Below are 15252 nucleotides of genomic sequence, written 5' to 3'. Positions count from 1 at the left end.
TCAAGAGTGTATCTTGAAGTTCAGAGTGAGCTCTGCTGCCCTCTTGCGTTTGGGTACAGAATCACAGACTTGATATTTATAATGTGATTAACTTGAAAAGTAGAAAACTGACGAAAGAGAAACTAGCAATGTTTAATATGCTGTGATACAATAATAATAACAATAATAATAATAATTGTTAAAGTAATCAGATGATATGCGTTTCTGATCTAAACACTGACAATGGAAACTGGAAAAAAAGTATTTCTTTATATAGATAGATAGATAGATAGATAGATAGATAGATAGATAGATAGATAGATAGATAGAGCAAAACTGCCTTCTGTCTTTCCATGAAGGGAAATCTCAATAAAATTAATTAACTTACAATACGTTAAACTTAATATTACGAATGCATAGGCTTATTTCTGAATATGCATGGAAGTATTAAGAGGCCATAGACTATTAATATTTTTCTTTCTGGCTTTCTCCTGATCTCGACATAACAAAAAAGGCTTTCTCTAAGTTACACAACTGCGTCAACAGGTGGCAGTAGAGACCTGAGTATAATTGATTGTGTTGTGTATACAGTATACAGCACATTTGCATATCTACTTTCTCTGATACACTAGATTACTAATGACCTGATGACCTGAATCAGGTGTGTTTGATTAAGGATACATGCAAACACGTGCAGTGTTGGGGTGCCTCAAGGACCAGGGTTGGGACCACTCTTATATACTGTATAACTTACTGTACGCGTTTGAGACAAAATCAACTCTTTCAAAACTTAAAAAACATGCACTATCCAAAAATACTGACTTCACTCTTGCCTGTACAAGACAAATATTATGTGATTTAGTGGAACAGCTTTGCAAGTACACCTTTTAAATGTATTTAATTCATTCATTTATTCAATAATTTGTTAATTTTATGACAAAATATAGATATTAAAATCACTCTGGGAATGTGGCTGTCGTGCGCTTCACAGATTCAGTTTCAGTGTGTTTTCCACCATTCTGTCAGTCAGTACATGTGTATTTCAGTGTAAGCCTGTTGTGTGTGTTTTTCAGTAGGAATCTATTTTGGTCCCTCTGCTTGCGCACACCTCAGTGTTAGAAACTGACAGACAGAGATAAAGTGATACAGGGTCTGGCCTAGTAACCGGATGACTCTCTCTGTCTCCTGAAGCATCAGACGGAAGTGAGGACATCATCTTTCTCAGAACTCAGCTCCTGAACGTCTGCGCTGCTGTCGCTCCAGCTGGCCTCATGCCTGAGATTAAAGTTTTTCCAAAACAGCCATTAAACTCATCCAGTCTCACCTCAACATCCGGACCGGACTGATTTTAATGTACAGGAGAATTATAGGAGGGAATTGGGGCTAGTTGTCAGATCCAAGGTGATATATTTCAGTAACTATGACATTTTGAGAAAAATGTCCATTTACAAAAATACTTGTTTTCTTTGTGTTTTTAAAATAATAATAATTCAGGTTTCTTAATGAGAAAAAAAAAAAAACAAAAAAAAAAAAAACAAAGTTAATTAATATGTGTAACCGTTTTCTGTTGTAATGTATTTAAATTGTAATTTATTTCTGTGATGCTCCGCTGTATTTTCAGCATCATTCCTCCAGTCTTCAGTGTCACATGATCTTCAGAAATCAGAATAATATGATGATTTACTGCTCAAGAAACATTGCTGATTATTATCAATGATGAAAACAGTTATATTTATGTGGAAACTGTGATACACTGCTATTTCAAAAATGTGGGGAAAGTAAGATATACAAAAAAGAAAAGAAATGAATACTTTCATTCATCAAAATCTGCATTTAATGTTGCAAAAGAGTCCTGGAGTCATGCAACAAAATAATGTATCATGATTTCATTTAGCAAAAACTGTTTTCAAAATAGATGATAAAATGTATTTGGTAATCAAATAAAAACATTAAAACATTGTGTGTGTGTGACCTAATGTGTGGTGAGCGCTGGATCACCGTGTCTGTGTCCGGTAGTTTATTGTAAAAGGCACATGCATGTTTACAGCACTGCTTCGTTCAGTACGATACACTCACACACGAGGTGAGTTAAGGTAATGCAGTGATTGATTCAGTGGTTTATCATAATGCCATAAATCCTCCTCACACTCAGGGGTCGTGTGCGCAGACACCAGGTTAATTCTCCTTCACTCTTCGTCAGCACTGAGGATGAAGAAGTCTTCAGTCATATGGCACACACAAAGACAGGCAAAAACTTAAAGAAATCTCTGACGCTCAATAAGTAATGAGACTCTGTGACAGTTACTTGGCTCCTTCAAGGAATGTTGCATGCACTATATATATATATATATACACCGCTGGACATAGAAATTACAGTGTGCAAACAGAAAATACCTGTAAGTGCATGAGTCTAAGTGCAACCCTAGAAGAACAGTCTGTGGACTCATCTCTGATCTGAGGGACATGAAACTGTGTTGAACCCTGAAGGTCATGAGAGTGTTGCACAAGAAGAGATCTCAGTAGAGACGGCTCAGTACATTTCGGTACATTTTATCATTATAGGGTGGTTGTGTACACACACTGCCAACACACTTTACAATTCAAACACACGTAAAAGTGAATTATGCATCTGCTGTCTCCTTTAAAGGAGCAGAGTCAGCACCATCAGCCAATGAACTGGCGTGTGTCTGTTCAGGGTTAAAGAGGTCTTCTCGTACCTATGAAAGGCTTATTTATATTCAGATTTTACAGGTTTACTCTTTTGCTATATTTTTGATCAAATAAACATAGCCACAAACCTTTAAACAGTTACTTTGACTTTATAGGCTACAATGTAGAACACACAAAGATCTTTTATACACTGAAAAAATGATACATTTATGGTAAAAGTTTGCTTTTACTGTCTTTATTATCAACAAATCATAAAAAAATGATTAATTATGTTAATTTACCAAACTACTAAAACTGCAATTAAAATACACTCAGTACCTATTTCATGTTCCCATGTTGATTTTTTTTTTTTACAGTTTTACATAATGTTGAGTAGAGAACAAAAAACTAGCTTCTTAAGTATTATAATTTTTTCTAGCTTCTTGTTAACCAGTCTTGTTTTGGCAAAGAGTAAAGGAGGTTTATGGATTATGACAGGATAGTGTGCATTGCTATATTTCACCTCATACACACAGTGATCTTCTCAAACGTCTGTGACATCGTTTGACCAGGAGAGTAATTAATGAGTTGCTAGTGTGAGCCCCATCACCTTTCTCCCAGTCTTTCTGTGCATATTCCCTCTGACCTCAATCAGCGTCCATCTGTCTCGCTGGCCCCTGCGCTGGATTCTGCTCAGACTTTAATTAGGCCGGTTATCTCGTTAAGACCTGTGACAGCATGTGGCTTCCAGAGAGGAGGAAAGACTGCATGAGAGACCGATACAGAGATGTCTGGGTCACTAATCAAATCTATCAGATGTGTGACTCTTTACTCAGATCAGAAGAAACTCTTTGGATCATTATCTCAAATCATGCTAAAGAACATATTCATCAGGTTTTGTTCATGTTGCTTCAGTCCAGTTTGTCACTTACATTTAGTTATACTTTTAGCAGACGCCTTTATCCAAAACGGCAAACAAATAGGAACAGAAACTATGTCACAGACCATGTTATAGTTGACTAAAACTAAAACAATTACCATAAACCATAAAATAATGCTTAAAACCAAATAAACTTAAAAAACAACAACATATATTTAAACATATAAAATTGTTTAAATATATCTATATATATATATATATATATGTGTGTGTGTGTGTGTGTGTGTGTGTGTGTGTGTGTGTGTTTTAAATACTAAAACTTAACTAAAATTAAAAAACTTTAATAAAAAAAACTTTAATAATACAGTTATATAATGGTGAAGGATTTACAAATAATTACAATGAAACAGCAAGTAATACACTGAAATAAACATTAGACATTTTGAAGTAGAAAAAGTGAAATCATATATATATATATATATATATATATATATATATATATATATATATATATATATATATATATATATTTAAATTAGTTGGTAAGGATGCTAAACAAAAGCCTTTTCACTAGTGCTTTCAGATCCCGCTGTCTATTGTCTACTTTGATAATAACTACTCTTGTCAGATCTAAAGGTCTTTGTAGCACATCCCAAACACTTCATCACAGCATTTAAACACAACAGTGAAGCTGTGATGAAACTACTAACTAACAGCCTTTAGACTGGTAAAGAGCGTAGGAGAAAAGAGACTTTAATTACAGAAGAGAAGAGGAAGAGGTGGAAGAAAGGAGGAGGGGAGGCGCGTGTTAAAGAGACTCTTCTGGATTAAGTCCCTTACAATCTGTTTGGTGACTGACACAGAACAGAGACAAACCTGCAGGAGTCCACAGACACGAACAGCCTCAGTCCAGAAGATCAGGACGAATGATGCTGCCACAGCATCTGCACTCCTACCGTAAGTCTGTCTCTAACAGACACATCCGAGATTGTTTATCATAGATCCCTCGCTGCTTGTGTTTGATCTGTAGCACAGGTGAGGAGATGGAGATGATCTGATGTAGTGTGAACGACTCTGAGCGAATCTTTATATCAAACTCTAGATGATATTTCATGAGCTGTGTCTATGAGGGATTGTTGGACTGGTGTTATGCATGAGAACTTAAATCGGCTTGTAGCTGCTTATTATCAGAAAATGCATGGTTTGTTCATTTGATCAACACATGTTCATGTCTTAAAACTCATCAGATGATTTCTTTATGAATTGTGCTTCGGTTGTGGATGTAATTGAGGAGTTAATGCTTCAAACATTTGCATTAATCACAACTCTAATACTGATTTTGTTGGTATTATTAATATCTCACTCAAGGTTTCTATACGATCTTTATATATATATATATATATATGGAGTTTATATCTCTAATCTCTCTTCTTGTGCACTTGTACACATTCAATGCAATAAAAAAAAAACTATTTGCCCAAAAAAATATATATATATTTACGAAAATGAAATAGTATGGCTATGTTTCTTAACACACTTAAGTACACTTTTACAAAATTTCTTTGTTATAGTGTCAAATTTAATTTTTACTTTAAAGTACATTTTGAATGTTTTATATACTATAAAACATATACTATACTTAATTCAAGTCAAGCCAAGTCGATACACCTTTATTTATATAGTGCTTTAAACAAAATACAATGTGCCAAAGCAACTGAACAACATTCATTAGGAGAACAGTGTGTCAATAATGCAAAGGACAGTTCAAAGTTGGTCTAAAGCACTCTAAAGTTCAGCTAATATAATATCAATTAAAATTACAATACATTTTCATTTAAATGTCAATGACATGCAATTAAGTGTGATTTTAAGAGTGCTCTTAAGTTACTTCTCTTCCACAAGGTTAATTGCATTCATTTCTCTGACAGATTTAGTTTTGGCCATGATTCTGAATGTACTCTGAGAAATATCTGAGAAAAAAATAAACATTAGAGATATTTAAATGAAAGATGACATATTTCACATTAAAATACATTTTGTGTTTTGACTAAAGCAGTAATTATTTAAACTAACATGCATTTGAAGATCCAGAAGGTTTTTTGCTAGACTAGATACAGTTTTAATGGATTCAGCAGAAGGCAGATTAAACTGCATTGTATGTGTCTGACTTAAAGTTCTGCCTTCATTCAAACTAATCATGAGCCTTTAGACAGGACGATAAACTGAGATGAAGTGTGGATTGAGAGAGACCGGGGAAGCGGCTTCATGCTGTTCTCAGCGGCTGCCATCTGTCTCGCTTTCTAAGCTTGTGACACGCATGATCTTCTCACACACACATGTCCACGCAAGCACACGATCCGTGGAGTCCAGCTCTGGTCAGGGAGCTCATAACTCATGAGAGAGATATCCTGCCTGTGTACGGCTGTGTACGGCTGTGTACGGGTGGCTGAAGTTGTATTTGCTCTTATTATTCATATAGTCTAGTCAAACAGGCAAAAGGCACAGGAACTGTAATCTAAGTTGAATTGTGTAAAGGTGACTCTAGACCCAGTCCTGTGGCTCAGTGGTAGAGCATTGCATTAACAGCACAAAAGGTTGTAGGTTTGATTCCCAGGGAACACACATGGTATACATGAAAGTATAGCCTGAATGCACTGTAAGTCTCTCTGGGTAAAATCTTAAGTGTCAGTTTTTTAAATTGAGATTTTTACATAACCTGAAAGCTGGATAAATAATATTTCCATTGATGTGTGGTTTGTTAGGATCGGATAATAGTGCAAAAATCTAAATATCGGGAAAATCATCTTTAAAGTTGTCCAAATGAAGTTCTTAGCAATGCATATTACTAATCAAAAATTAAGTTTTTATATACTTACAGTCAGAAATTTATAAAATATCTGTATGGAACACGATCTTAATATCCTAAGGATTTTTTGCATAAAAGAAAAATGGGTAGCACTTTATTTTACAGTCCTGTTTCTCATGTACATACTATGTACTTATTATAGTAATTACAATAACTATGTAATAACTAGGCACTAACCCTGAACCTACCCCTAAATCTAACCCTACCCCATGTAGTTACCTAGTATTACCAGAACTTTCTTAGATAAATACATTGTAAGTACACTATAAGTACATGTTAGTACACGTACTGTAAAATAAAGTGCAACCGAAAAATCAATCATTTTGAAAAATACAATGTATTTTTGGCTATTGCTACAAATATATCCCAGAGACTTCAGCTTGGTTTTGTGCTGCACATGTTTTGTCACACATATTAGAGAACATTCTGTTTCAATTCACAAGAATGAATTTAAATGGAATTGTCCAAACTCAACTCTATGTTAAATTGAACTTGTGATTGAAATGGCAGAAAGATTGCTCAAGTGCCATTCAAAGACATTCAGCACAAGAAGTTATTAGACATTTCTCAAATTCAATAATGCTGCAATAGTTAATAGCCACCAAAACAAATTAGAATTTTGCCAGAAAGCAAAAAAAAAAAAAAGAAAAAAAAAAAAGGATGTTGAATTTGAATTTGCCTTAAAAATTACATGAAATAAAATCCAATAAATTATGTTTATTGTATGTTTGTACTGCAAAGCATTTCTCTGCATTTCATTCCATTTTAAACCTGCTTTATTAAACTCTTCATCCTGTTTTCTACTAATACTCTACACTCCCTCTCTTCTTTAAGTTACGGGCAGAATGAAACTCCAGCTACCTTCCTGTTAGCCATCAAGAACTTAATTAATCCAATTAATGTTCAGAGTTCAGCAGGTAGAGATAGACCTGAATACATCACACTCTCTCTCTCTCAAACACTCCCTAATCCTCTACAGACCCTCCATGACGACTCTTTCCTTCATTTATCCTCATTAGGAGAGACTCTGACGTGCACACTTCCACTCGTGTTTGTCCTTTAAATGTTTGTCCTGTGTTAATTCAGGAGCTTCAAGGAACTGATAATCCCAAACTCTTAATTGGAGCGACCTTCACGAAACCTTTGAAGGAGCTCTGTGTGTAACACTACAGGTTCTTCAGATGAGTCTGTGGGTTTCTTTGAAATATCATTAAATGCTTTTAGAAGAACTAGGGAGTAAAACAAATCATTGAAGATCATATCAAGGATCATTCACATCTTAATTTGGGGACAGATTCTCACTATTAACTATTAAATACGACGTTTCCCTCAATAAACTCCTAATTAGTAGGTAGTTGTTAAGTTTGGGTTTGGGGTTAAAGGATTAAGGGATCTAAAATATGCTCATGAAGAATAAGGATTAATATCTGCTTTATAAGTACTAATAATCAGAAAATATGCTAGTAATATTCATGCTAATAAACAGAATCAGAACTGATCCCTAAACTTAAGAGTTACCAATGGATCTCCTGTGGCATCCTGTTTGCTTAAAACAGGAGTCTTTATTTTTGAGTAGAAAATAGAAGTAGGGATGGATGGCATGTGGTGGAAATGTATTTATGTACCATTTATAATATGCTATTGCTTGTGTATTAGTTGCACTCTGTTAAAACAGTACGTTTTAAATGATTGTTTTAATTATCTTTTGTTGTGATTTAAAGAAGTGCACTTATTGCTTTGATGTGATCGAAGCACACGTGAAGAACTTGATTATCATTTTAACTCTATTACATTTAAAGTTCATATATTTTAAATGCACTAAACTGCAACTTCCTCATTTAAAAACTTTCATTCTTTCTTTCCGTCTTTCTCCAGGCTTTAAATGAGCCTCTCCGAGGAGGCAAGAGCAGACAGATTACATACGGTCTCTGAGCGGCGGATGATCTTAGAGAGGAGGAGGCTGAGAAACACACCGTGAGCAGCAAGAGACAGTTTCACAGGATTAAGAAGACGAGACAGATATCAGTGCAATCCTGGAGACGGACTAAAGAAGCTACAGATCTAGAAGCTTTACACATCAAATAACTAAAGGATAAAACCTTGAGCATTCATCAAACAAAAATGCATCCAGCAAGCTCAAGAAAGACTGAATGGCTGTTCACTCCCTTCTTCTTCTGTGCCATCTGTTTTTCCGTGTGTGCTGGGACAGGAATGCCGGGTTCAGACTACAACCCTCATCCTCGTCTCATCTGTACCCCCATTCCCGCTGATGCCGATCCCAGGTGTTTCCCCACGGCGGGCGGACACCACGGCGGGAGCAGCAGCGGCTGGTGGGGAATGTCGGAGGAGGCCAAAGCGACGATCCTGCACCTGCGGGAGAGTTTGGTGCAGCAGAAGGAAACCATCCTGGACCAGAGGGAGACCATCCGAGAGCTCACCGCCAAACTGAACCTGTGCGAGGGCTTGAGCCACACACCCGCACACCTGGCCCATCACGCCCACCACGCCTACCCCACGGCCCCCGACACCGGACACCTCGGGCTGGAGCTGGGACACTATGGTGACGGGGTCAGAGGGCATCGTGGTGGGAAAGCTGCGCTGAGCGAGAAGCACGTGACGGGGGACATCCCTTCACCCTCCTCTACACCGGAGCAGATGAGCAGGATGCTGCAGAGCCTGAAACAACGGCTGGACAACATGCAGGTAGACTCTACAAAACAGCATTTATACAACACAGATGGCTTCAAAGCTGCTTCAGAGTAATAAACAGGAAGATAACAGTGTTAATGTTGCAAAAAAATCAGTATCATAACAATATTCCACTCAGTTTAATTCAAGATTTGATGCAATCCAATCTGATGTTAGTTTTTAAATATGTCTATATTGTTTTTATAGTATAGTCAATAGTATATAGTATATAGTAATAGTAATAGTGACATTTATTGTAATATAGTAATAGTAATAGTCAAAAACTTAACTGTTTACTGTCAAAATTTCCCTGACCATTGGAAATTATTGGGAAAGACCCTTAAAAAAAGCAATTTTAAAAAAAGTTTTGAATGCAATCAAGTATGAAGTTGTGTGGAATTATTTTTTTTTCAGCAGATGGCAGCAGTCTTGCCCAAACACATGATGTATTCTTATACTGGCTTTATACTACAACTCAGAAGTGTAGATTTTTACTGTGGTGAATGTTCATGTAAAAAGGATCTGAATAAGATCTGAATAAGAATCAAATAATCTAAATCCCCAAATAAGTGCAAGATGTTATTGTTATTATTTCATAAGTGCTTTCATTAAAAAAGCTACACTTTTACTGTTCTGGGTGAAAAAATGACCCCCAACAGCCAAGGGGAGCAACAATTAAGAGGGGCAAAAACAATTACAATAATCTAAAATAAAACCTAAAATAATCCAAATCTCACTAAAGTGCATCATTTTATCATTACTACTAGTTTTATTAAACAACAACAACAAATACACAAAACAATGACGCCAACATCCAAGGTGTGACCATTTTTAAAACTGTCAATCAAAGTGAGATAAAGCTGATGGGACATTGCTTCTTTTGGATTCAAACATGTAAAACGTGTAGAAATATGTTTCATTAGTGTAATGAAAATCATCCAGGCTGTCAGTTTATCAAATATTATAAGATAAGAGGTGAGCAAGTAGTTAGGAGCTGTTACCAAGAGCAGCAGTGCGCAGGCCGTTTCTCAGACTGCTGTGGTTGTGTTGGCAGACGAGAAACACCTCCAGCAGCCACTCCAGCTCCCTGAAGGACCTCCTGCAGAGGAAGATCAGTGCTCTGGAGCAACAGATGCAGCACCATTCTGCCTCGCTAACCAGCGCCGCTCACACTGACCACAAGCATGAGGAGGAGGATGACGGTCGGCACGACGACAGAGACCACGGCGGCCATGACGACCACGGCGATCACCATGACGACGGTCACCATGACGACAGTGACCGTGACGACGATCACCATGACGATGGTCACCATGACGGTGATCACCATGACAACAGCCACCATGATGACAGCCACCATGACGACGACAACAGCCATGAGAACGGACACCAAGACAGCAGTCACCATGACAGCAGAGTCTCCGAGCATGGCTTCGAGAGGTTGTCGTATAACCTACAAGGTCACGGAGAAGCACAGAGTGGAGTCCACAGCAAACTGGACGCGGTCCTCAGTCAGCTGCAGCACAGGCTCACTGACACAGGTAAGAGTTAATTTAGATGAACTCTGCTGGAGAACCCTGCTTTAGACCACTTCAGGACGGGTCTGGTCCTTAGATGCTCTAGATGGTTCATTAGCTGGATGTGGACCTCACAGTTTCTGGTCAAGACGATTACGGCTGGTAGCCCATCTTTGACCAGTAAAAAGTCAGATACCATGCTCTTTTGTAAAAAATAAAACTTATTGAAAATTTAGACAGTGCTATGGTTATTGGGACATTGTAGTTAGTTTCTTTTAGATTACTTCTGACCTAACTCGTTCATCAGATAATTTTAAATACAATTATTTGTTTACTATTTTGATACAAAATTACCCAAAGAGAAAGAAAATAAATGTAATTCTTTGTCATCAACTATATGGATTGCTATTATACATAACATTACACCATGGTTTCCAAAACGGGTAAAAATTTATTTGTAATCTGATTATAAACACTCTCTAGAATCTAATTACATAATCCACATAATAATTCAGACATGAAATCAGATAGCAATGTTAAACAACGATAAACTAAATTAAATAAACAATTAACTATTTGACTTTAAATGTATTTATACAATTTACAGATCCAATAAAGTATTAAGATAAGCTCTCTCTCAAAAAATAAAAAAAAATCAAATAATAATAATAATTAATATATTCTGACAAATTTGCATTGTCTTCATTCTTCTATCTTTGAGTCTGGATTAGACTGGTTACACTAGGACTTAGACTAGTCTTAAAGTAAATTATTCATATACAATTTTTTTTTTTTAAGACTGGTCATAACTTTTTTTAATCAGTAACATGAATTGGTAGATTCATCTAATCTAAAAAAGTAAGACTGATTATCATCTCCACAGGTTCTAGAAAGAACAGCAGACCCACAGAAGCTTTCCAGATGGGCTTCCCCATGAGGACCAACTACATGTACGGTCGTGTGAAGCGCACGCTGCTGCACGAGATCTTCTCCTTCACGCTGTGTCTGTGGATGAAGGCTGGCATCGGCCCGGGGCTCGGGACACCCTTCTCTTACTCTGTGCCCGGACAGGCCAACGAGCTGGTGCTCATCGAGTGGGGAAACAACCCCATGGAGCTGCTGGTCGATGACAGAGTGAGTGAAAGAGAGGAGGGAATGTGCACATGATTCATAAAAGAATGCATTGAAAATGTTTTTCATGCACTCTAACTACAGGTGAAAGTTTGGGGTTGGCAAGATTTATCTTTTAATTAAGTCTCTTCTGCTCACCAAGCCCGCATTTATCTGATCAAAAGTACAGTAAAAAAGGCAAAATTGTGAAATATTATTTAAATTTGATGTAAGTGATATATTGTAAACTGTAATGTATTTCTGTGATGCTCCGCTGTATTTTCAGCATCATTCCTCCAGTCTTCAGTGTCACATGAACTTCAGAAATCAGAATAATATGATGATTTACTGCTCCAGAAACATGTCCGTGTTAAAAACAGTCCCATTTTTTTTATGGAAACTGTGATACATTTTATTTTTCGGGATTCTATGATGAACAGAAAGTTCAAAAGAAAAGCCTTTATTTGAAATATGAACAGTGATGGGAATAACGGCGTTATAAATAATGGCGTTACTAACGGCATTACTTTTTCCAGTAACGAGTAATCTAATTGATTACTCTTCTCATCTTAATAACGCCGTTACCGTTACTGCCAAAAAATGCGGCGCGTTACTATAACAGATGATGAAGCTGTTCTTTTTTTTCATCAGACCAACTAGATCTCTGAGCGAGAGGCAAATATTTTTTTTTTACTGTTCTTCCTTGGTTAGTGGGCAGAGCACGAGACAAGCGCATAAATGCTGACGATTGGCTGAGGTAGAGTAAAATTTCATTGTAAGCCAATCAGAGGTAGAGTTGGGCGGGTGTTCGAAAGCACGCATAGTAGTGATGGGAATTCGGCTCTTTTGACTCAGCTCACTGAAAAGAGCCGGCTCTTTGGCTCACAAACGGCTCTTTAAATGACTTTGACTATAATATTTCAATTTTTATTACATAATTATTTAATTTCTATAGGCTAAATTTGAAAAAATAGAGTCGGCTCTTCAGATATGCGAGCCAGCTCCCGAAGTTCAACTAAAAGAGCCGGCTCTTAGAGTCGGCTCATTCGCGAATCGCGAACGACTCATCAAAAGCTCATTCGCGAACGAGTCGATCCATCATCACTAACGCTCATTCGCGAACGACCCATCATCACTAACGCTCATGAATTGCGAACAACCCATCATAACGCATAGTCGGACAGGACAGGACAGGACACACAAGGAACAACACAAGCCAGTCAGTCAACGAGAGACAGGTATGGCGACGAGCCCAAATAATCCAACAGTAGCCTTCTCTAAATAGAAGTATACATTACTTTTTCCTTCAAGAAATTAAAGAAACAATAAAAGGAAATATCAAAAGTTCCCAAAAATCTATCGTGTTATTTGCATTGATCCACTATATAAACATAATATCTACATACATGGAATTTGATTGGAGGCTAGTCTCACTTCAGATGTGTGTACAATGTTTCATGTTTCTGTTAATAATGTATTGTATTAAGTGTCCATTTCATTATACTATTCAGATTTATCATAAATAATTGAACATGCACATGTATTTTAAGTTCCTTTAAAGAGGGGTAGAGGTGGGGTCACATTTGAGCATTTAAAATTTAATTTTACTTGAAAGTAACGCAATAGTTACTTTCTTAAGTAACTAGTTACTTTTAAAATTTGTAACTGAGTAACTAATTTAGTTACTTTTTGGAAGAAGTAACTAGTAACTGTAACTAATTACTTTTTAAAAGTAACTTGCCCAACACTGAATATGAATATCTTATAAGATCACAAATGTCTTTACTGTCACTTTTGATCAATTTATGGCATCCATGCTTATTGAAAGTATTAATTAAAAAAGAAAAAAAAAATCTTACTGACTCTGAACTTTGGGATGTAGTGCAATCATTCCCAATAATAGTGGGCCTCTTTAAGACTTTAAAAATAATTTTAAGTTTTAAAATTCCTTCAGCTCTCCTGTGATTTCCTTTTTAACGGATTTCCTCCGTTAAATAATATTGAATATTGAATACATTTCCGGGTATCAAATAAGACTCCCGTAGGACTTTCAGTTCATCCAGCAGGATCTTAGGTGAATCTTAGAGGATTCTTATTTGATTCCATCTGGAACACAGAGGAGTAAATTAGGAAATAAATTCCAAAAATTTAGCTTAGTTTACATTCCTTAAGGATTTTTTGACTAGACAAATGAAGGACAGATGGTAAAATAAGAGTAGAGGAGCAACAGAATTCAATGTTTAAGTTGAGTTCTGTGTCCTGATCAGTTCTCTTTCTCTCTCTCTGTGTGTGTGTGTGTGTGTGTTAACAGGCCGTGTCTCTGCCACTCTCGGTGAGTGATGGTAAATGGCACCACGTGTGTGTGACGTGGTCGACGCGGGACGGACTGTGGGAGGCCTTCCAGGACGGAGTGAAGAGAGGCTCAGGGGAAAACCTCTCGCCCTGGCATCCCATCAAACCTGGAGGAGTCTTCATACTGGGACAGGAACAGGTGACAAACAGACACAGCATACAACAAACTCGAACCACATACTGCTCATATTTAAGCAAAAACCAAGAACATGTGGATAGCATAATCTGATCTAATATTCCCCGATCTCCAGGACACACTGGGGGGCCGTTTCGATGCGACGCAGGCGTTCGTTGGTGAAATCTCAGACGTGCAGATGTGGTCTCATGTTCTCACACCGCATGACATCTACAACCTGGCGTCATGTGGAGGTCACATGACCGGTGACATCATCGCCTGGTCGGAGTCAGTGGTGGAGCTGCATGGCGGGGTCACCAAATACCCCTTTGACCCCTGCCATTAAAGAGAAGGACGGTCCGAATACAAGCATCTGAGTGCAGAGTGATTTCACATCAGCTTCTGATCACTTATAACCTGGTTTTAATGCAAAACTAATTCATTATCACTTCAAAAATATGGCCTTCTGTTTACATGAGAAACTTGAATGACCCCATGACCTCCTGGATTTCAGCACGGACCTGTTTTGTATTGTTTCAGTGTTTTGTGTAGCCAATGTTTTCTTACTGAACTTTTTTAAAATTCTTATTCTATGAATGGCTCTTAAATGCCATTCAGTGTTAGATGCAAGTACACAACATATTGTCATAACTTGGATAGAAACCATAGATCATAGCCAGAAGTGCTATAAATATAGATGTAAAAGTAACTTGAGCAGATTGATTTTCTTGTACTGTAAGAAAAATCTAAAGATACAGCGAAACCAAAGAGAAGTCACACACACGCTGCTGTTGTGTTTGTACATTGTTTTTGTTTTTCTAATTAAGAAATTAGTATTTCTTAGTTTGACCTGTATTTGTCCATGTTAAAATGTTTAGCCAACTCAAAGCGGAGCTAAATAAGCAGCTATTCTGAGATACTTTTGATAGGTCTTTAGTTTCATATTAAGTGTCGTAGCATTTTAGCTTAATCTACTGTCCTTAATTTAATGCAAATTTGTTTCAAAAGAATATAATTTTCCACTAATGTTTGTTCATCGGAATTTAGTATGCATTTATTGTTTTTATTAACTTTATATTTGTTTACAGTTTTGAAA

General features: G+C 36.9%; 1 protein-coding gene across 1 annotated transcript; it reads left to right on the top strand.

The window, feature by feature from the left end:
* Window positions 1–4330: 4330 nt before the first annotated feature.
* si:dkey-283b15.2 (neuronal pentraxin-1) lies at window positions 4331–15234 on the top strand. Its single transcript, XM_052617656.1, has 6 exons — window positions 4331–4465; window positions 8250–9077; window positions 10117–10603; window positions 11463–11713; window positions 14001–14180; window positions 14293–15234. The coding sequence occupies exons 2-6, from the start codon at window positions 8496–8498 to the stop codon at window positions 14500–14502; spliced, it is 1710 nt and encodes a 569-aa protein (XP_052473616.1). The 5' UTR covers window positions 4331–4465; window positions 8250–8495; the 3' UTR covers window positions 14503–15234.
* The last annotated feature ends 18 nt before the right edge of the window (window positions 15235–15252 follow it).

This window comes from Carassius gibelio, chromosome A16 (genome assembly GCF_023724105.1).
Source record: "Carassius gibelio isolate Cgi1373 ecotype wild population from Czech Republic chromosome A16, carGib1.2-hapl.c, whole genome shotgun sequence".
NCBI classification, from domain to species: domain Eukaryota; kingdom Metazoa; phylum Chordata; class Actinopteri; order Cypriniformes; family Cyprinidae; genus Carassius; species Carassius gibelio.
Note: the sequence above shows the minus strand (reverse complement) of the source record. Positions and strands in the feature narration are given on the sequence as shown.